At 33.0% G+C, this 22,975-nt stretch overlaps 8 protein-coding genes across 8 annotated transcripts; 5 read left to right on the top strand and 3 right to left on the bottom strand.

Annotated features, from left to right (window-relative positions):
- Window positions 1-1,145: 1,145 nt before the first annotated feature.
- On the bottom strand, window positions 1,146-3,430 carry Tsp_04883 (putative gamma-tubulin complex component 5). The gene is made up of 3 exons (XM_003369420.1): window positions 3,161-3,430; window positions 1,754-2,872; window positions 1,146-1,250 (listed from the first exon to the last, which is right to left on the bottom strand). The coding sequence occupies exons 1-3, from the start codon at window positions 3,428-3,430 to the stop codon at window positions 1,146-1,148; spliced, it is 1,494 nt and encodes a 497-aa protein (XP_003369468.1).
- Window positions 3,431-6,207: 2,777 nt separating this feature from the next.
- Window positions 6,208-7,406, top strand: Tsp_04882 (hypothetical protein). The gene is given in 5 exon segments (XM_003369419.1): window positions 6,208-6,296; window positions 6,480-6,583; window positions 6,597-6,682; window positions 6,743-7,097; window positions 7,330-7,406. 5 exon segments carry the CDS (start codon window positions 6,208-6,210, stop codon window positions 7,404-7,406), a joined length of 711 nt encoding a protein of 236 aa, XP_003369467.1.
- A 664-nt stretch (window positions 7,407-8,070) lies between these two features.
- Tsp_04881 (conserved hypothetical protein) lies at window positions 8,071-8,479 on the top strand. The gene is made up of 2 exons (XM_003369418.1): window positions 8,071-8,246; window positions 8,275-8,479. The coding sequence occupies exons 1-2, from the start codon at window positions 8,071-8,073 to the stop codon at window positions 8,477-8,479; spliced, it is 381 nt and encodes a 126-aa protein (XP_003369466.1).
- Window positions 8,480-9,406: 927 nt separating this feature from the next.
- Window positions 9,407-14,008, top strand: Tsp_04880 (conserved hypothetical protein). Its single transcript, XM_003369417.1, has 20 exons — window positions 9,407-9,422; window positions 9,854-9,941; window positions 10,005-10,137; window positions 10,188-10,253; window positions 10,311-10,376; window positions 10,637-10,701; window positions 10,769-10,867; window positions 10,922-11,001; window positions 11,185-11,358; window positions 11,427-11,653; window positions 11,732-11,806; window positions 11,881-12,031; window positions 12,122-12,161; window positions 12,248-12,595; window positions 12,684-12,844; window positions 12,902-13,050; window positions 13,146-13,205; window positions 13,257-13,376; window positions 13,449-13,528; window positions 13,873-14,008. Exons 1-20 carry the CDS (start codon window positions 9,407-9,409, stop codon window positions 14,006-14,008), a joined length of 2,334 nt encoding a protein of 777 aa, XP_003369465.1.
- A 284-nt stretch (window positions 14,009-14,292) lies between these two features.
- Tsp_04879 (hypothetical protein) lies at window positions 14,293-15,133 on the bottom strand. Its single transcript, XM_003369416.1, has 5 exons — window positions 15,004-15,133; window positions 14,787-14,951; window positions 14,707-14,761; window positions 14,559-14,643; window positions 14,293-14,478 (listed from the first exon to the last, which is right to left on the bottom strand). Exons 1-5 carry the CDS (start codon window positions 15,131-15,133, stop codon window positions 14,293-14,295), a joined length of 621 nt encoding a protein of 206 aa, XP_003369464.1.
- A 2,285-nt stretch (window positions 15,134-17,418) lies between these two features.
- Window positions 17,419-18,650, bottom strand: Tsp_04878 (hypothetical protein). The gene is made up of 5 exons (XM_003369415.1): window positions 18,565-18,650; window positions 18,490-18,535; window positions 17,981-18,198; window positions 17,889-17,920; window positions 17,419-17,450 (listed from the first exon to the last, which is right to left on the bottom strand). Exons 1-5 carry the CDS (start codon window positions 18,648-18,650, stop codon window positions 17,419-17,421), a joined length of 414 nt encoding a protein of 137 aa, XP_003369463.1.
- A 971-nt stretch (window positions 18,651-19,621) lies between these two features.
- Tsp_04877 (peptidase, S1A subfamily) lies at window positions 19,622-22,464 on the top strand. The gene is made up of 7 exons (XM_003369414.1): window positions 19,622-19,636; window positions 19,925-20,163; window positions 20,415-20,695; window positions 20,738-20,871; window positions 21,059-21,180; window positions 21,749-21,798; window positions 22,394-22,464. The coding sequence occupies exons 1-7, from the start codon at window positions 19,622-19,624 to the stop codon at window positions 22,462-22,464; spliced, it is 912 nt and encodes a 303-aa protein (XP_003369462.1).
- A 214-nt stretch (window positions 22,465-22,678) lies between these two features.
- On the top strand, window positions 22,679-22,849 carry Tsp_04876 (hypothetical protein; the record flags this gene model as incomplete). The annotated part of the gene is made up of 2 exons (XM_003369413.1): window positions 22,679-22,712; window positions 22,761-22,849. Coding segments are annotated over exons 1-2 (123 nt in total), but the record flags the coding sequence as incomplete, so codon positions are not given.
- Between the last annotated feature and the right edge of the window lie 126 nt (window positions 22,850-22,975).

Here is a 22,975-nt window from a genome sequence, read left to right as displayed (position 1 = left end):
GTGGAGATAGCAACGAGAGCAGACGAGGGTCGGCGATGACGTACCGACCGCTAGACCGAACTTGCCTTGGAACCAGTGTCCATTCGGAAGAATTGTGGAGCTATACCCTCGCGTTCCGCCTGCGCAGAGACGGCTATAGAACTTCTGGACATGACATTGCGATCGCTGATCTTGTTGGAACCAGCCGGAATCCAGTGATGGACCAGTCAGTTGGGAGATGGGGAAGTTTGTTGGGAATTCTCACGGGACGTGGTGAATCCTGTGTTGATCGGTACCTGAATTGTGGATTAGTGTAGGTTGTTGTGTTGTTCTTGTGTTAACAACGTGAATTCGCTGGTTGAAACGGTGGTAAACCCTCCTCCGCTTTGCGGGTGTATTTTGTTTATCTGTTGCGTTCCGACATTGTTGGCATATTTTGTGCCTCGAATTGGTGGGTGATTCGTGTGCCGAGCGGATGTTTTCCGTGTGTTGGTTGTGTTGCTCGCTGTGATTAGCTCTGTTATTTATTTGTTTGAATTTGTTGCTGAATAAAATCCATCGGTCAAGTTCTGTGTTGTTGTTTGTGTATAATAGCGGTCCGTTTTGGAACTGCCACTATTGTTGAGGGAAGTACAGTCCACTGCTCATGAGAGTCAGAATACGGTCAGCTTTTAGTGCGTAGTTTGTTTACAGTAATTATATTATAAGTCAGTTAAATAAGTTAATAAATATTTCTTTATTTTAGTTTTATTTAAAATATGTTTTATAATAGTTTTAATAATATGATAATTGAATTTAATTGCTTAGATTAAAACTGAAAGTTAATACTTGATTTCATACTGTATTTCATTCATCAGTTTACACAATTTTGTTTTATTCTTGCTGCTTAAATTTACTTTTTTATTAAATTTTTTGAGCACTTTAATTATATATATATATAGTAAGAATAGTACTATTAGAAGGCGAATATTTTGTGCTGTTTCAAAAAGTGAATTCAATGCGAAAAGTTTGGCTGTCGATCAGAGCAGTTTGGCCAGGTTATCAAAAAAGACCGTTAGCATCGGACGTGCTGCGAGTACATTTAATAACGAGACAACATCCTGCAGTGACGTCATTTTTCATCCCCTACCGATACATCCAAGATGAACACTTTGGTCAGAGTTGTTTCAACTTTGAAGTGGATAAAATAAATTATCGTATAATGCGTACAGGTTGTTTTCCTTTTGTAAAATATTATTGCAATCGAGAAGCACCAATTGATAACTACTTGACTGATAAATTCTTCACCATTTTGAAAATATTAAATCTTGGTATTCCATGTTTACTCTACGGTGTGATAGCATGGTTTCTTGTCCAAAGTGTTACAACATATTACATCAATGGTAGTAAAGTGATTTTATATTTTTTGCTTCCAGAAGAGGATTAAATTATTTTAATCGATATTTTTGAAGAAGAATTAGTCTGAATATATATGTATAATTAGCGAGGAATACAACAATTCAGTGGGTAAATTTAATATCAATGTAGCATTCAGTTGCAGACGAAGGAAATACGATAATAATGATAATAATAATAATAATAGGAGAATAAACTTGGTAACAAGAATAAAGACGAAAAGAAGAGAATAATTTCACAAAGACAATATTTAGACAAAGTGTATGAAAGAATTTTTTTCACTGTCGGTTAGAAACGGCACGTAACGTATGACAGTGATGGTAAATGAACGACAAAAATTGTAACTTTCATTCAAACTTTCCACATCAGTTAAACTCACAGTCTGCTTAGTCCAACTGCTTGCAATCAAATTCACAACGTGAGTCATTTTCAATGTAATTTTGGACAAAATGTTCGTTCCGGCATTATTTTTCATGCTAAAAACACGCAACTGTTGTATGAACTTTTCGAAATTCTCCTTCGCCAGAAAAATATCCCCTTGCTTCACAATACTGTCAACACTGTATATGCTGTTGAATTTATACAACATGAGAGACCAAAATGCCATTATCAACATTTTGCTTTTGAATCTTGTTATCATCAGTCGATTTTTGACTAATGGATTCGCAACATCAGACGGCCGAAAACCTAAATAAGACAAATCTTCTACAGCTTTGGCAAATCGCAAGAAACAAATGAAACAATCACTGATGCAATTCAAATGTTCTACGTTGATAATATTTTGCAATGGCCAGTCAATATCGATAGAAACTTTCATAGCTCCAATTGGGTCGACATCATCCAACGCGTCGACGTCAATCAAAAGGCTAAGCTTTGAAAAAAGTGTCGGATATTTCAACTGGACACTTTCTTTTAACACTACGTCTAAGTAAAATTCTTCTTGCCACCAGTCGACTTGTTTTCGAATTATATGAAAAGCTTCTTCCATGAAATTTGATAAAACATTCAAAGTTATAATATCTTTGAACAAATGAAGAAGTTCGGCTAGATGAAAATTCTCTTTCAGAACATTCATCAACAATGAGCCACTAAGGTGACAACGCTTTTCAATGATGTCAACATAACCGACGCAACGCTTCTTCAAACACAATTTTTCATCCGTGCAGCATTTTGCTTCATCAAAACTCAAATCTTCGTTCTTATCAGTTGAGATGAAGTTCACTAATCCAACATTATCCATCAGTAGACCAGGAGCAAACAAAGGTATGGCCGTGAAGTGGTCGTTTGAACTTATAAAATGCATATATGAAGTACCAAATATGCGTTTCAGAATTATTCGCGATTCAGCCGCTATTATAAATTGAGCTTTTAAATGTTTCAACGTTGGCAAGGAGAATGCATCGCACACATTTTCTGGAAGACTGCCATGATCGATTATGGTGGAATATTTTCCACTATCAACATCACGAAGAAACAAATCAATTTCATCATAGCTCTGCTGTAAGAGATTAGAGTAGATATTTTCAAAAAAATTTGTCTGAAAACTTCTTTCCGAACAAACCGACAAACATTCCAGCAAATTATGCAGCGAAGAAAAAATCTCCTCTTTGCTCAAATTTTGACAGTGTGTAAACATGTGAACACTTTTCAACGTGTCTAAAAATACCGCAATTTTTGGAAATGTATTCACAACAAAACTGACCACAGATAATAATGGTAAGGAAATGCAAAATTTGATCCAATTTTCAACGGTATGCTGCAAAGTCAAAGCAACGCTATTTCGAACCAGAGAATGATGCTTTTGATCGCAGAAAGTTCGCACGCTTTTCATTTCATTATAAACATCAACAACAGAATTAATGTAACTTTTCAAATATTGAACATTTAAAGTGCCTTCATTTGAATGCCAATTACTAATGACAGAAATATCAAAATCATTTAGTCTGTTCGCAAAACCGCAAAGACAGAAGACAACTTCCTTCATAAAAGCACTTTCCGAAAATATTACGAAAGTATCATTTTCATAGTTACTAGAATTCTTTAATAACGTACCCATCTTCTTCTAGAAAACGATTAATTTAATGCTAATTTAAGATACAGTAATTTATACCTTCATTTCCTTATTGTAAATATTTACAAGCTGCAACTGTTGCTTTATGTCATCATTGCCTAGTTAAAAGTGAAATAAATCACTCTGATTATGAAAATATTTCTTAATGCAATACAATAAATAACTAGAAATAAATAATTGAATGTCAGTAATACAGTATGACATTATGAAATGGAAGATAATTTTAAAACTTTTATTAAAGCGATTGCTGGAGAGTTGAATATCTTTAGTATAATTAACCTTTAGGTTAAGTTTTTTGAGTTAATTTTCGGTTCATTTTGTACTCGCTTAAAGGCGTCGCTTCTCCTTTTTTTACTGGTCTAGTAGCGATTTCCCCGCTGACTCCGCCTCCGTAAAATTTCGCAGTAAAATTTCATTGGTTGCTGCTCTAACGCGCGCCTTTAAATTTCATTTGTTGTCACTCCTCTGCATTTTATTTGTCAAATATTATTTCATTCTATTTGTCAAATTTTATTTCTAATCTTTTGACTGTTTTATTATAATTCTGTTGTTCTCAAATTGAGGAAAGTAAGAGAATGAAATTACGATGAAAAAATAAGAAAAAACAATGCAATACAATACAATACAGATACAGATACAATGCAATGCAGGACAAATATAATACAACCCACCTCTTGAATGGTCGCATTAACCTTTATGTTATCGAAATTTTATGCCTTACGTTTATATTGTAATTACATGAAGTAGCAGAAACTGTGAAGAAACTAAGTAAACAATGTTCAAAGCATAAATTCAAGGTTTTTTTCTAATTTTTAATGAGTAGAACTGATTTCCCAAAGGGAACTTCGCCTGCTTTTTCACATTTAAATGAATGGTTGTCACTCTAAGAAGTTCCATTTGTTAAATATTCGCTTTCTATCAATGATAAGTTTTCTAATTCAAGGTTTCACAGTTTTTAATTTATTTATTTTTGGCAACATGGTTGATAATTTTTCTTAACTTTATGATTTTGCATATTTAATTTTTATTAAAAAAACTGAATTTTTTGATTGATATAAAAAAGGGAGATGCTGTTCATATAGATGCAGCACAACATTAAATGGTGCGAAACAAATAAGTTGATAAAAAGCAAACTTTTGAAAAAAACAGCTATTCTGCTCGGTGGCATACCGCTTTCATTCTGTTGGCATCATCAAAGTGCTTTACTTTCATCATGCCGGTGCATAAATACTGTTCAAAAAATGTCAATCAACACTTTCTTTGATTGTCAGATAAATCACGTTTTAACTAGCCATTAAATGAGATTTATGCACAAGATGCTTTTCCGTTTGTCATAAATTGTTCTAATGAGTAGCTAAAGGAGATTTTAGTGGAATGGGAAAATCAACAAGTGACAAATTGTTCACAGCTTCAGTTGTCAGCTAAAACTAGGCATGGCTACTGCTAATTTGTTAGCATTAAATACTTTTCTAATGTCAGGCTGACTGTTCTCTGAAAATCTTTCCTGATAGCAACCAAAGAATTTTAATTTCAGAAAGTTTTTACCTCTTTCGTCAGTGTTATTATTTTCATTCTTATGTTTTTTTAAATAAAAAATAAAAGCTGGAACTTTATTTACAAATAAAAAAATTTATTTATATATTTGGTGTAATTGTAAACTTTGTTTTTGAACATCTGAACTAAACCGACTAGTGCGATAGTGAGCACTTAAGTTGCCATCACGTTTCATTTGCATTTGTAACGTTTCAACTTGTAATTCAATAATAGCGAAATGTTGAACATTCAGGATCAAAAGCAGCGCTTATAAATTTACTGTTGTTGTTGTTGCATTTTAAAATTACTATGTATAACAACTGGACGTCAAACAAAATTTTTCATACAAACTACAAACTTCATCGGCATGTATAAAAAAGCATAGATGGATGATTCAAAAAGAAAGAAACTTTCTAGAGATTTAAACAGAACACTCCCAGTAAAATCAGAAAATTAATCAGATGCCAACAATTCAATTGGTTTAGCTGGAAAGCTGCAACTGTGGACAGTTTGTCAACTGTGCATTTTCCTTTTCTATTAAAATCCCCTTTACCAACATATGTGATGTGACGAGAAACGCGGATAATTTTTGACAAAAGTGGATGCATGAAAACGTGCATAGAATTCAATGAAATTGTGAGCTAACACGTAACTTTATCTGACAAATGAAACAAGTGCTAGTTGACATATCTTTAAACAATTTTCTTCAATCGTTACAAATAGAAATAGATGAACGCTTTTGATAAAATTCCATAAAAACTATTTGATGATCCCAGCAATTTTGGATGCACTTTTGGTGGGAAGTAAAGGGGCACTGGGGTGGGGGGGGGGAGGGCGCTGAAAAATGATAGAGCACATCGGAGGGGGGCGCTTGAATACAATACGTTTTATGTTCTGTGTTCATACTGATATTTGTTCAGTAGTTGTGTTAAGAATATTGATTAATTTTTGTATGTGTTTAATGTAATATGACTCTCTGCAATCTGTCTTCTTCATCTTCTCTTATAAGTGCGGTAAGCTGAAAGGCGATTAAATTTTTTTATTTAAATGGGCATTCGATATCGCAGTCTTTAACGTGAGCATTGGCGCCATTTATGGATAAATTAAAACTCTGGCGCCACATTCCAGATTTATCAGACAGATTATTCACTTTCCTACCGTAGTAGGCACATTTGGACCTGAGGATCGGCGCTAGAGTACGGTAGTGTGAAAACACGTGGCAATTAGTGATGGAGTGCGGTCTTGGTGAGCGATCGGTCGTGTCTTGTTTTTTGTGGTGGTTGTTAGTAGCACGATGTAATAAACATTTGAAACGATTGTTTGGTGTTCGTTTTATAAATTATTTACACCATATGTCTTCCTCAAGAATGCCATAAGGTCCACTCGGACGGTGATGACCCGGCCAAGAGCAACAAGGCGTGGCTGACCCGCCTGCTGTGACGGAAAGTACGTTACACAGGTTTATATATATATATATATATATATATATATATATAATCAGAAGCGACCCCCGTTTTCACTATTATACCACTTTTCTGTTCTCTGTACTTGACTTTGCTTTGATTCTTCAGCTGTGTTTCATGGCTGACGATTTACATTTATTTGGTTTTAAATGAAGGAAGAAGTTATAATTTATTCTATCAAGGCAAAGTTTACCAAGTCAAACACACAAACATTGAAGATAAACAGTGGGTTTTTCGACAGGTAAATAATATTTTATTAAATATCTCATTTCTGTTATTTCAATTCAAATTTCTCATGTAGATAGAAAAAGGATGCCGGGGTTCTATCCACACGAACTTGGATGTGGATGCAGTCTTGTCTTCTGATCCTCATGCTGATGACTGCACTCCTGACAGGGACATCCTATATAAAATGGAGAAGAAAAATTCTCTGAAGCGACGGGCAGCGGAGGAATTGAAGACTGTTCCGCAAATTTCCCACGAAGAAGCGAGCAGTGCATCTGCTGATTTGGAAACTGCTGGTCAGTTTCCAACGTATAAATGTGTTAAAACGGCGATGTACAGGAAACGTGCGCAAAAATTTCCGAGACTTCCGCCAACTCGCCAGCAGCTGGAGATTCCACCCCAATGGCGAATGACGAAGTCTGATCGCCGCTGTTTATTGTATAATAATGTGTATAATTCTATTTTAATATTTTCTACAGAAGAAAATCTATCCATTTTATCTGAACATTCTGTCTGATCCATGGATGGAACTTTCAAAATAGTTCCTGAATGGTACCAGCAGTTGATCACCATCCATGTTTTTATAGCCACTTGTTTATTGTTTGACTGTCTGAAAAGATCTTACCACGTATCGCGAAATTTTTTATTATTTAATTTTAAAAGCGGCAGCGTTAGGGGTTGTCCGTCAGCCGCAGACAGTTATTTGCGATTCTGAGACCGCCCTGATCCCTGCACTGTAGGGGCATTTCCAGGGGTCCGCATACAAGATTGTTACTTCCGTTTCTGCCAATTAGTTCTGCGGAAGGTGACGGATCTTGGGATGCGTACCAGTTACATCCGTGAAGCAGAAACCAAGAAAAAAGTCAAAATGTTACTGGCAACGGTTTCTTTGCCGCTTCATGATGTTCCTGCTGCCGTGAAACTGCTTGGCAGAGACGCGGTGGGTTCAGTAGCAGCCTTGTTTAATTATTTTGAAGAAGAATGGATGACCCCCAACAGACTGCCATTGTGGAATGTACATAATGTAGATATTCGCACAAACATTGATTTGGATGGCTGGCACTTCAGAATGAACTGACTTGCGGCGATGCGACACCTGAGCTTTTATGAACTGTTCGAGCTGTTGATCGATCAGCAAGGTTTAATGGAAACGTTGAATCAGCAGGTAACATCAGGATGCGTCTCCGCCAATGATTTACATATAAAGAATAAAAAATATGGAGAACTGCAACTACGCATGACAGCGTTGACTGCGGAATATGACGGCGGTACGCGTACAATGGAGCAGTTCTTAAGAGCTGTGGCGTAACTAGTATCTGAGGAGGAGAATTATTCCGTTCCTGCTTTTTCTGCATTATTTATTTTTATTCACTCTTGTACAGTTTTTTATTGGTTTTGTACTGCATGATGTTGTTTTGTGCAGGACAAACAGGTTTTGTACAAACTAAACAAGAAATTCACGACACGGTGGACAGGGCCGTTCGAGATTGTCAAACCAGTCTCCGGGTTAAATTATCGCATCCGGAGTATCAGCAACCCAAGACGAACCTTGCTAGTGCATGTAAATCGCTTAAAGCCATGTAAATTGGCATCTGCACAGCTGTGCAGCCTACGACAAAACGACAACGAAGATAAGAAACAAGTTCGACGTGATAATCAATCGAAGACCAAGCCCAGAATATATCGCCCACGACTGGTGTGGGCTGAAGAAGACCATGGACATGACGGCACGTCAACACGAGCAATGGTAGCTCAGAGGCCGCAGCGGAATCGAAACCCACCCGTGAGATGCAACGATTACGTCTTTTATTGAGATCACGAGGCGCGACTGCCAGAGAACACGGCGGTGTAATAGTATTACTGATCTCGACAACCTCAACATCAATAATCTACAGTAGAGATATATTTTTGCATAAAGGTGCGTTGGCGTTGACGTGTTAGCGAATTTAGTATTGCCGTTTGTGTATCTTCTTCGAGTGTGTGTTTTCATTTTGTATAATTATTCCTAACTAAATAAAACGTTGCTCTGTTAAATAAAAAGACTGACTTGTTGATAATAAGCGTAGGCGTTGCATTATATTGCTGGTTCGTATTGTATTGTATTGTATTGTTTTGTATTGCATTGTATTATGTTATATTTTTTTGTATTATACTATGTTATAGTTTGTACTGCTGAATAAAGTATTTAAGTACGATAAATCAGCAGATTCTGTGCTATCCAAAAATAAATTTTCTGATTGATGCCTTCTCACATAAGTAATCACATAAACCTTTACTTCTGTGCAAAATTCAGAACATTGCAATGAGTATGGGAACAAAAATGTCTTTTCAGAATTTCTCTTTCAGAGGTGATATTTACATTAATATAATATACAAAACGCCATTTTTCTCAGGTTTCATTTGAATAATTAACTTAGCTAACATTGAAGATACGCCATTTTAGACGTTAAACATTAAAGATCATTGCGGTTGCATTTTGCTATCAGAAAAATTTAAAATTTCCGGAAGTTACATTTATAATTTGTTGTAATTATTCATAAATAATAATATGGTTTGCATTATAATCTCCAGTAACATCAGAGGATAACTGGGCGAACGTTTTCAAATTTCTACCATTGAAGTCTTGAATTTCATTTATATCATACTGTAAAGCGTTTGCAATTACTTTTCATTGTTGAGTCCTTACAGTTTACGCATTGTAGCCAGAAAACAGATATTTTAAAGTGATTTTATGATAAATATGACCCAACACTTAAGTAACCATTATGAATATAACCTTTAAATATGAACTTGCATTTATATTTTTTTGTAAAGGAAACTGTAGAGTGAGATTTGGGCATAAGTGTGCTTTTGGCAGTAAAATATCAAGATGATTTCTTTATCTGATCTATGAATTATACTAAGTCTTTTTTATTTCAGATTGATTAATTTTACACTCTAATTTTGTTATTTGTTACTTAATTTTGATTGATAATATTTTTCTTAAGGCATCGGTTATCTATTTTGATTATATTTGCAACTATATTTTTTTACCATATTTTATTGAAATACTGATAGAACTGCTGTAGAAGAGTTCCATTAATGGTAATAGAATGGCACTGTTTTTATTACAAATATGAGAACTTTTAAAAGATTGGTTCGTTTGTAAAAAAATTATTGTTTTTATTTTATGATTTTTGTTTTTTAGAAATGAACTTTGAAGCAGAATTTGAATTTGCGCGCATTGGTGGCGAGTCTATCACCAAATTTCCTTCTGTGTTTGCAGAGGGTGCCAAGTACAATATAATTTATTGGAAGTAGTATTTATCTTACGTAAATGATTGTTTAAATGATTTTAGAATTTTATTATTTGCTTGTGGTTCAGTGGTACAACTGCACAGTACAGAAACGGGAGTAGAGTTGAAAAAACTGATGCACGATGCAGAAGTTTCTTTTATTACAGTTTCAGATAATTTGAATAAAGAATTTGAGGTTATTTCAGCGGAATTGAAGTATTTTCTGTTATAGAAAAGTAACTTTAGGTATTTACTACGACAGTGGATGGTTTTGTCAATCGATGGAATTGGAAGGATGCCGTTATATTAACAGTTGGTTTTATGAGTTTGTTTGATGTTTTGCTTGATTTTATTTGTTTATTTGTTTAGCGGTGGAAATTCCAAGATGAAGTAATACAAATGCATTTCATAGATTCGACCTTAACATCGGCTTATGTAATTTTTAAACCAAGTGTAGCTAGTAAGCATTGAAATTCAGCATGATTAAATAAGACAGTTGTGACGGTTGTGAAATGTTTTTTTAAGAAAATGCTATGTTCAGTCTGGTAACTTTTCATCAAGATGGCCAGTTTTCAACGACAGAAGTTTTTAACAACTTTTCATCTTCTCTTCAATCATTTTGTTTCGCTAACAATGTAAAAATCTTGAGTTTTTACATTCTTCATTTGAACTGTTGATTTATTTTTTGATTTTAGAACAAATGCTTTGCATTTATTCTCAAAGATACTTTTGGAGTTATTGATTTGAAAGGTAAACAACGGTAAGTGTAATTATTGTTATTGCGATGTTTTGAAAAATGAATATTACATTTGCATATAAGTGTTTAGTAGACCCATTTATCACAAACATTCGGCAGTTTTAATTACTGGTCATCCAACAGAACCAATTTTAGCTACTGGAAGTTCAAATGGAGAAATTTCTGTTTGGTAAGTTATTATAGTTTGAAATATTTTTTAATATTAATTTGTGCAATTTTTCAGGTACCGAATTTTTCAGCATCAGCTAAGCTGTACAACATGCCATTGGCATCCTTACGTGATCAGTCACTTGGTCATTAGAGGTATTTATTGTTATAATTGATTTTAAATTATTTTTATCATATTGTTATTTAAAACTTTGTTAATGGATGAATTTTAACATATCTGTTGAAAACATGTTGTTCTTAATGAATGAATGAATGAAACGATTTGAACAGATTTGAATGTGAGATGATAACAGTTCTGGAACTGTTTTAATTGTTTAGACAATTCACTGCTATCCGGTGGTCAAGAGCAGGTTTTGGTAAAATGGGACTTGAGGGATTTGAATGGAAGAAACGGAAAAAGCTTTTGTGCAAGATTGCACGGCGCAGTTAAATGGATAACTATATCGCCAAATTCGGAGATGTACGCAGTTTGTTTGGATGATAATTGTAATGGTTTTTTTTTGAATTTTTAAAAATATTTTTATTTATTGTTTTTTTATTTTGTTATTTGATTGTTTTAGCAGTGCAGATGATCACCCCGGATATGACTAAAGGATTCCGATTTCAGTACTTTATTCGAAGAAATTATTTTGAATCTATAGCTAGCGGAGATGTTGGTGAGAGTCCGTATCCGGCTGGCTTGTTATATAGCACGTTCAATTTTCTTTCTGGAATTTCTCCGCACACTGTTATCACAAACGGTCGTATAGGCGAACTGCAATTTTACTGTCCCGTGATGAACAAGAACGTTATGAATGTAAACTTGCATAATTCTGTTTGTATTGTTTATATTAATGAAATATATTTATGCTTTATTCAATTTCAGCTGGACGTGATTCAAGCCGAAGTGGTACCTGAACAAGAACAACAAAATAAAAATACTGCCGAGGAATTATCAATCGTAAATTTAATTTTTTTGAATTCATGAGATGTTTTTCCATTATTACTATTGTAATATGCATTTTTTTCTTTGAGGATGATCAATTGCATAAATACTTGAAAGAAAGATATGTGATGGCAGAAAGAACGAATTGTAGGATTCCATTTATTGATATTGCATCTTTTGCTATTATGGATGATTGGTTGGTCACTGCTCAGTGCTGTTTGAACACAGATTCAAATCCTCGTACAAAGATGAAATTCTTCAAATATTCTTCGGAAACTAACGAGTATTGTTACTTTTAATATAATTAATTTTTATTAATAATAGTTTTAGAAAAAATGTATATTGCAAATTGTGGTGGAACTTTTATAATGTCAGTTTGCAATAAGTGTTTTTTTTTATTAAATGAATCTTTCTTTGAAAATGCAAAAGTGGATTTTAATTTTGTTCAATTTTTAGATTTTGCTTAACTACTACTTCAGAATGTTTGAGCGGCTTCTTTGTGGATAAATTGAAATTTATGACTTACAAGCTATATTCTGACTGTTGTTCAACATGTAAGCAGCTCGCTGTTGGTTGTCTTGTTCGTGGGCGCGGTGTTTGCATTTGGGTGTTTGACAACGTTGTGGGTTCCTGGTGCTTGGGCACGACAGTCAGTTACAGAAAATTATCGGCTAATTGTTTCACATGCAGCGAAGCACACTCGATTATGGCAGTTGGATTTCGAGGCACTTTAACGCTTTGGGAATTTCAATCATTGACACTGGTCAAATCTATAGACGTTTCTTCGAATTCCGATTGGATTCGGTATGCATTTTTTTGTTCTTGTTTTCCACTGCTTTTTTTCTGTTTTGTCATTGTTGTTGTTGTTTTATTTTAGGGATATTTTTTTCAGTTTGGAATCTACTTCCGATGTTGTGATGGTCACTACATTTACGAAAATTTGCGCTTGGTCTTTGACTCAGTACAATTGTCTGTGGTCGATAAATGTTTCTGTAACTGCAGTTTGTCAAAATCCAATCAACGGAGCTATCGCTGCATTTACTGATGATAAAAGTTTCTATATATTTATTTGTTTACTTTCGAAATATGCATATTTTATTTTTATTTTAGTCTGCGTGTTCAGATTGCACAATTTGAATCCACTTTTGCATGCGGAATATCAGAACACTATGCCGGTAGTTGAAGCGGTATTTATTTCTTCCAATGAGCAAAGCTTGGACTCTCATTTCGGAATGATATGTTGTTTGACAAGCGATCAGGTGAGAGAGATTAAATTGTGCCATATTATTATTATTAATTTATTTATTGAAATTAATAAATATCGGAAAACATTTTGTTCAAAAATTGTTTATAGCATGTTTACATTTTGAAGACAAAGAATGACGTCAGATCAGTTACTGCAGATGCTGGAATGGTATTTATTAATTACTGTTATTATTATTATTATTAAACTCCGTTTTTGTAGAATAAAAGAATTCGTTTGGATAATATCAGTTGGTATTCTTATCTATTTCATATGTCGCCAAAAGATGCGTCGACACTTTCGGGAAGGAAATTTACAGAAACTACTCGACGTTTGGAAAATGTATTCATTGTTGTTTATAATTTGCATTGCGAGAAATGTTGTCATTATTATTAATATATAAACATAATTTAGCTTACAGACAATTCCGCTATAGCTTTGTCAAAATGTAAGGTTTGGATACCGAAACATATCGCCAATTACAAGCCAAGACCGTAAGTTTTCCTATTCTTTGATGTTGTTGTTGTTGTCAAAGATAGTTTTCCCACTTTAGCTTGCCTGCCTTTTTACCAACAGATAATATCTTATAACTATTTAGTATGAAAAATGACTTGATTTTTTTTTCAAATTTTACAATTGAATCAATTTTGTCTATTGAAACGAAGAAAGAGGATCGATGATGATGCTATGATGTCATAGTGATTTAGTGCAAATTGTTTAGATATTGTTGAAATAAAATTAAGAAAAGAGAAAACAATAATTAATGAAATTAAAATAACTTTTGAATTGGATAAATTTATTAATAATATTCACTTTGATTATTGTATGGTTGTTGTAGTCCATCACCCAATTTGTGGCGATTAGTTCACGATGAGGTATTTTCACGCCCTCAAAATTATTATGGCGAAAGAGAAAATGTTGGCGAAATGGAAGATGATGACGATGAACCCGAAGAACAGATGAATGAATTTTGACTATGAAGAAATATATTTTTTCAATTTTTAAATTTAAAAATTATGTTATTATTATGTAGTTGAGAAAATTGTTTTAAATTTAGGTTTAAAACGAAATATTCTCTGGAGTGTTTGTTTTTTAAACTTAAAATGATTGATCAGGTTCTTTGCATAAAAATGTTATGTTATTCAAAAAACTTGACCTTTCATAATTCGACATCACTTGAAAATTTAAATTAAAAAAGTAATAAAAATTTGTTCAATTTTCTCTGATTAAGTTGAAAGAAAGTAGTAGGTCGTTCATTTTAGCCCTTAGATGGTCTTTGTGAATTATGTACATATTTGGACTTTTGGGGTCTTTGGAGATGCTTGGCCTGCGATGGCAGTTGGGGCAGATTTTGTGGATGTGCTCTGTGCAACATGGCGCCTTGCATAATTTTCAGCATTTTTTTAACTTTTCTTTCTTCGACTTCACTGCAGAAGGTGCAACACTGTTTGAATTTTCATCGTTTTTCATGATGAACGGTCGATGTTAATCTCAAGCTACTGTAATGACTTTTTTTTCATATACTTGTACAAACTTCAAAGTGTATATATTCCGCTCTTCAGTCCAGAGCATATTCTGTAAAATATCTACCGTATTCCAACAGAAACCTCTTTAATAATTCTACGATTATAATACGATCTACGATAATAATAATAGAATTTTACGATGTTACCTTTTGGCGTTCCACTCAGAATGATTGGATGTCCATATTATATCCGCAGCCACTCCTACAACATCGAGCATATTGAAAACTGGTAATGCCACGGGCCATCGATGATTCTACCGCTTGTAGGAGCACGGCCGGTCCAATTTGTCTATACCAGACTTCGTGCTGAGTTTGTTGCCTCTTCCAGAGAGACCTTTCTGCTGTGGTGCATGGTGGATAATAATAGGACGCATCGATTTTTTTGTACGTGACTTAATAGTATCAGTTGTCAGTCAAATCTGAAATGAGATCACCCAGGCTGACTTTCGATTATGACGGCCATTTTTTTGTGGGATGTTGCATTTGTTGTTTCTTGCGATGTGCGAACAATAGATACATTTGGTGCCATAAGTTTCTCCACCAGACCCACATTCCTGAAGAAATTATCCGTCATTATATTGTGAGCTTTTGCGCTCTAAGGAGAAACCATACGCGTTACCACAGTTACTTTCATATTAGCTCTTGTTCATGGTTGTTTGCGACGAATATCTCTCATGATCAGGAATATGACGTTCCAGCGTCACAACATTAAAATAGTGTTGTAGATGAGCAATATAGAAGTGCAAATTGCAGGTCAGCTGCATAGGACAACTATTTCTTATCCTAGCTGCATATGACAACTAATTTTTACAAATTCACAAATTTTTACGCATAACATAAGTTACTTTTACACATAAAATTTATACATATTTTTACACGTAAGTTTACAAATTTTTGATATCAAATACATCAACAGATGATATTAGACAAATATAGTTATGTGGAAGGATTCATTAATATAATTCAGGAATGTAACAGTAACGAGATAAACCTAACTGAAAATTGATTTTATGTCAAACAGAAATTATTCATCATTTTTTAAATGTGCAACAGTTAAATGTATTTATAATTTACTCATTTGACAAATTTATAAGAATAATACATAAAATAGGGATTGATTCCAGATAAAACTATCATACATCAAATCAGAAAATCATTGGAGTCTAAAAGCCCAAAATGTGCATATTTCAGTTTCACTCTTTATAACTTTTGGTAATGACTGAATGAAATTACAAATGCTTTTAAAATAATGCTTCTCATTATTTCAAAAGAGCATTCCTAAAGCCACAGTCCATACAAGCAGATGTTAAGAGAGATACAATTACATGTAACACGCCGGGGTCCATAAACTCTGAAAAACATCAAGGGGTTAAATTATTCAAATTTGGGTTGCAAATTGGAAAAAAAATTTTTCAAGCAAAAACATTGAATTGCAAACGCATTTTTATTATCTTTTGCTTCTTATTTCATTTATTATTCAAATTCACGTTTCATTTATTACTTATATTTATTTACAATTAACATTTATAAGTTATTCAGTTAATTAAATAATATATACAAAGACATGTTTGAATGATAAAAACCTTCTTCAAATTAAAAATTACCAAAAGCTATTAAGTGAAACATTACTGGTGACATTCTAATACAGCTGGCCTTCAACATTCGCGGATTTCAAAACCATCAAAAGATAAATCCCATTTTTAAACCCTAGTATGTATTTATGCTGTGGATCTGCAGATCCGCTTATGAGGTTTCACACCATAACAGCAGTGATAACAACTCAACCAAATTGGGAGGCTAAATAACCGCTACTAATGCTAAGATAAAAAAAATAAAAGCATTACGGTGAAGGGAAAGGAAGCACTGTGAACAGGAAGGAGGCTAGTTTACGGCAGCAACTGTCCTGCAATTCTAGAGTAGTCAACAACTCCAGACATGTCTGGAAGTGCAGAATGTCCGCTTTCATGCTAGCACAGTTCAACACAGAGCGAAAATAATGCAAAAATTGAGTACAAACGTAATGCACGAAGTAAATACTATAGTGACAATGTTTTTTAAAAAATGCGCCGAACAGTCAGAATTTCGACTGTTATACAGTCAATCAAACAAATAAAAAAATAAACACGAAATAAATATTTGACCTGCAAGTTAGTAATGGTCTGTGATATCCCTTACAGCTTTCAGGCAACTGCGTATGAATAGAATCAGCAAGTATTAGAGGAAATTCAGTATTCGCGGTTCCTCTGGAACTCACATGCCTCGAATGGTGAGGGCTGACTGTACAGTGTGATCTTTAAGGTCTTCCATCAATACACGATGCAGTGGGAGATTCAAACAAAACGCTGCAGATCTTCGTCAAGCAAGCTAATGCTTATCGCACAATTAGCAAAGAAAACACTGAATACGGAATTTTATTTAACGAGTGAAGTCAACAGAAAGTATGCAACACTGCATACAAATGGGCAGTTCAGATACCAATACATGAATCTAACTTTTGTCGAAACTCTGCAGCAATCTATTTAACAACTGCCACACGACACTTTCAATACTTCTCAATACTCAACTTCCTCAAATTCAGGGTTGCTTTTACATAGGTCAGGAGAGTCCGTCGTATAGATACACGGTACACTTAGGAGAGTGCTTGATAACATTGCACATATGCCATTGGTAGCTATATGTGACCTGACAGAAATTGCGTGAGTTTAATTAACATTCAAATAATTTTTATTTCTGCATATTATGATTTTTTACTTCGATTTATTTTTGTGTTATTTAGCAACCAATCTTTTACCAGACTAGTAAATATAATTGACACCAAATTAAAAAAATAAAAACCTGTACAAAAAAGGTTATTTAAAATCAATCAATCTGACAAACAGATACCAGAGAAGCTGATAATTTTAACATTTAATGCAACAGTCGCTTGCTTCATTATATTGCAATTCATAATACTTATCTTACTACGTTTTATCGTGCTTATATTTTAATGCTAGTAAAAGCTTTCACTTTTATAATCAATACATTTCAAATTCAATGAAACGTTTAAAAATTTATTTTACCTACTAAAAAGAATTTCAATAAAATTGATTGCATTTATCAAAAATTTTCATGAAACTCCAGTTAAAAGTTTTTTCATTAAATACCAAAAAATTAGAATTTTCAATGTTTTTCAATGTTTTCAATGATGGAAGCAACTTTGAAAATACAATTTAAATGTAAATTTACTGCACTTTTAATGAAATTTACTTCTCATTAACTCTCAGATTGTGTTTTTACACTACGTACATATTTGAACTTTTAGAATCTTCTTGATCCCAAACATTAAATACCTGTTTTACTTGTTATTATGCCACTAAGTACACTGAAAATGTACTTCTAAGTATTGATAGATTTTATTATGATAACAATTATTAGTAAAAACATGTTTATTGAATTTAAGTTACTCAAATGTAAAGGTGCTGAGCTTATCACAGCTGTCATTACAGAGGTTGGGCAAGTGCTCTGCAGAGCACGGCGTCTCGCATAATTCATAGCACTGTCTAAAATTTCTCTCCTTGGTTTGACTGCAGAAGGCGCAACGCTATTAGGCTCACGGTTGCTTTTTCCGTGCTGCGATGTTGATGTTAGCACCAAGCGCTTCTAATAATTTTTTCACATTCCGAGACAAACCTCTCCATGGATTTTCTACTTTTCAATTTATTGCATTTGCTGCAAAATTTCTATTGTATGCAAAAAGCAAAATAGCTGTCTACGATGTGGTCTTTTGGTGCTCAACTCAGGAGGCCTGGATGTGCATATCACATTTGCAGCCACTCTGGCGACATCCAGCATATTGAAGAACAATACATTAGGTCATCAATGATTCTATCGCCTGCCTCTATCCGTATTAGGCGGTGTAGTTGTCTACATCACGCTTTGTATCATTATAACACAGAACATCTTGCCATTATGATGACCGGGAACAATGCGACATGTGCTGCAAGTGAACAATTATAAAATTAGTACCGATGTATAAATTGCTGGTCAGCTGCATAAGACAACCATTTCCTGCTTGTCAGATTTCTGCTATCAAATAAGTCAACAGATGCCATTATGAAAAAAATTGTTATGTACCAAAATTTGCTTAATACATTTTAGGAATCCTAGTAATGGAAGAAAATGAACTTAACTAAAACCGCATTTCATGGTGAATATGGAATATTCATCATATTTAAATGTTCTATCACGCGAATGTATTTGAAATGCATTCACCTAACACCTCTGTTAGAGAAATATTGAAAATACGAAGTAATTTCAGATAAAAATTACATACATCGAATCAGAAAATAATAGAAGTCTAAAAGTCGAAACTGACTTTATTTCAATTTCAATTATTATAACTTTTGTTTGATACAGGAAAAATAAATTTTAAAATAAATTTTAAAATAATGCTTCTCATTGTTTCAAAAGAGCAGTCCTGAAGCGACAGTTCATACAACCATATGTAAACACTCTATGGTGCAGAAGACTTCAGAAAACCATCTATGGATTAAATTATTCAAATTATGTTTACAAATTGAAAAAAGTAATTCTCAAAACAAAAACATTGAATTGTAAACGCTATGCCGATTATCTTATCCTTCTTATTTGATTTATTATCCAAAATTTGCTTTCTATTTTCACTTATATTTATTTATAATTAACATTTATAATTTATTTAGTTAATAAATAAAATATGTAAAGAAATGCTTGAATAATGACAAGCGTAGTCAAATTAGAAATTATCAAAAACTATTATTGAAACAATACGGAAAAGTTTAATTAATTAAATATCCAATGGATAAATTTTGCTGAATTAAATTTTTACAGAATAAATAAAGAATTTGATTTCAGTATTAAATGAAGATAAATATTTTATTTTCTTCTGCTTTTTACTCTGCTTTGATTACATTGCCCTGCTTATTAGTTAAAGCTATTTCAAAGCATTATTGATTGTATTTATAAGAAGAGACGTATATAAGCATAAATTTTCTCATCCAGGCATTTATAGAAAATGATGCGTTTCGCTTTTATAATTTATTTTATGAATGCACTCGAGGTAGAAAAAATACACTTAATTTACTTTGAAATTACATTCTTATCAACTTTGTACATCTAATGAAATAATACAAAAATTACCGATTTATTTAACAAACACGTAGAAATGTGAGCTATTTGAAGCACCAGATTTTTTCATTTTATTTGTAATTTAGATTTTATATAAAAATATAAAAAAGCTGATTTGGTTGCTCTTTTGGTATTTTATATGTTTTACGTTAATAATTTATAAAGCTTGATTTTGAAAATTCTTTAAATACCAATTTTTTTCTTCTTGTGTTTTTTATAGTTGGCGTCAACTCAAATTAAATGTGGAATGCCAGCATATCCAGTTAGAGAAAGTGATGATAATTTTAATCGCATTATTGGAGGATGGGAAGTACGCCCACATTCTCTTCCTTGGCAGCTTTATGTGTTATTAGGGTATGAAGCAGGTATATCAGCATGTGGAGGAACAATCATACAACTTAAGCCTGGAAATAGCACGAACCTGGCGTTGACTGCTGCTCATTGTTTGGTAGATCAAAGGTGAACTAATTTTGTGCATGCAAATTTTTTCTCTTGGTATTATGTAGCTAATTAAATTAATCGAGTGGAAGCATTTGCTGTTTCCACTATAAATATGGTTTTAAAATTAAAATTTTAAAATGAATTTAGGAATGCGAAACAGGTAACTAATTCAAAATGCATAAAAATTAATATTTGTTTTAAAGTAACTTATTTACCACTATTTAAATTTATTTGATAAGATTTACTCACATAATCAGTTTTTATTTTAGTACACTTAGGCAACTTAAACCTGCAAACGTTACTGTCATTGCTGGCGCGCACAATATTGCTATTTTATCAGAAAGAACTCATAAAATATATAGTGTAAAATCGATTGCTATACATCAAAACTTTAAAAACAGCGGTATGAACGATATTGCACTGCTAATACTTCAGTCTCCGATTTTATTCTCCACCAGAACTCAGCCTATATGCTTACCAGATGGTAATGAAATTCCAAGTCAAAAATGTTGGGTTGCTGGTTGGGGATACACTAATGGTATTGAATTACGTATTAAATTATCCAAAATAGTTATTTTATTTTATTTTACAGTACGTGGAGGTGCATGTCATGTACTGGTTATGATTTCAACTCCAATGATATTTTATAGCAATGAAACATTAATTGCAGAAAACTTCAGAAAGTATATATTCCTTGCGGGTTCAAAAGATGGAGGAGCACATCGGGTAATGTTTTGTGGATTATTTTGAATTTAAGAAATAAATATATATTTTTAAAATTATTTAATTTTTAACGATGCCATTATTCATTGTTAATATTTAATGATCAGTAATGAAGCTCTACGCTTAATTATATTTACTTTCGGTTTGAAATAATATTTCATGCAGGAAATATCACATACATTATTTTCAGGGTGATTCTGGTGGACCATTATTTTGTAAAGTGAACAATGTTTATGTGCAGTATGGTATTGTTTCGTATCGCCCCTTAGGTTTTCATCCTGGTTCGCTTTCAATTTATACACGATTATCAACGTACATTAATTGGCTGAAAATTTCAGCTTGGAGATATGACAGAGATTAATTTTGGTGTTATAATGATTTTTTATTGGCTGAAAACAGTTTGATAGTAACAATAGCAATGAACTTTCATTTTGAACTGGAATTTTTATTTATAAAGTAATCAATTAAAGATTTTAATGTTTAAATATTACTGATTCACAATAAAGACATACTGACACCCACACCCACACACATATACATATATCCAGTAGAACTTGGTTAAGTGCACATGGAATTTGACAAGAATTAGCATGCACTTATCCAAAGTGGGGAATTATGAAGAGTAGCTGAAAGGAGCAATAACTTCACATTCACAAATAGGTTTGTTGTGAAAAAATGTCCATTTATTTTAAGTAAAATAGGCCAAAAAGTAGGTTCGAATTAAATTTTGTGGCACGAGTGTTACTAGCTGCTCTTCAATTCAGTTTACGTTTGTCTGATTCATGCTGTTTTTGTGAAAATATGACTGAACTGTCACCAGATCTGCGACAGCTTTCTTGTGAATAACTTCCTGGGAAAGCAGTAGTTGTTTTAATTTTAGGCTAGCTCACGTTGTTTGTAATACGTGTGCTTGTCGTGATATAGCGGACAGTAAGCTTTGTAAACTATCAACAGTTGTTATGTCTAAGGATAAAGGGTAGATTCCGAGTATACATCAAAGACATGCCGCTTCACACTTTGATTGGTTGCAATTTTTGCGTAGAACTCTGATTAGTTTTAAGTTTTATTGGTTCACACGGCGGCTAAATTTCATTAGTTGTTGTTGAGATGAATTTTACTCGCTGTTGGGAGTCTAAATTTTAATGGTTGTCATTTTCATGTATTCTATTTGTCAAATTTTGGTTTCTTTTTAATGGTCACTTTTTTATTCTAAGCTTTACTGTTTATCTTTTATATGCATATTAGTAGTAGCTAAATTATACATTTAAAAGCTGGCTAGCAATTTAAAAGTTTAAGTTTATTAACAAATTTGCTTGGGGTTTCACGATTGTGTATAATTATGTTCATAGAACTGCTGATCAGATCTAAGAAATTCGCTTTACTTTAATTTAAACTGACTTGATTTACTGCGTGTATACTATTGAGCATTTTAAAGACCTTGTTCAAAAGTTTGCTTTCTATTAAGTTGTTTCTTAATTTTATGAAGTTAAATATAAGTTTAAATTAAAGTATAAATAGAATTTAGAAGTTATGGATGCTATTAGTAAGAAAGATCACGTTGATTCACCATTTTACAGAATTTCATTAAATAATTAATTGTAATTAATTTTACCACATAAATATCATAAAATAGTAAAGCTTTGAATATCAGAAAACTGACCATTAAAATGAAATCAAAATTTGGCAAATAGCACGCATCACAATCACAACTGGTAAAAATTTAGGTTTGCGACAACGAATAAAACTCATCACAACAACAACTAATGAAATTTAGCCGGCATGAAAACCAATGAAATTTAAGACCAATCACATGTCGAGCGGCATGCCTTTGAAGTATACTCGGGGTGTAGACCATATATATATATATATATATTAGTAGTGATTTGGTCCAGATCGGTCTTACGTTACTCTTATTGGTCGTTCACTGCGTTATTTTATTGGGCCATCAAGTCGTTGTCTTATTGGTTTTCCTTGTCTAATTGTTTATTGATTCAAATCTTTCCCTTGTGATTGGCTGCAATAGTTTTTCATTTCATTGGTTCAAATATTCCATTTAGGATTACGTAACTTTAATAGTAGTGACGTAACAATAATAATGGAAATATTT

This window comes from Trichinella spiralis (genome assembly GCF_000181795.1).
Source record: "Trichinella spiralis strain ISS 195 chromosome Unknown Scfld1557, whole genome shotgun sequence".
Lineage (NCBI taxonomy): Eukaryota > Metazoa > Nematoda > Enoplea > Trichinellida > Trichinellidae > Trichinella > Trichinella spiralis.
This window is presented reverse-complemented; position numbering and strand designations above follow the sequence as displayed.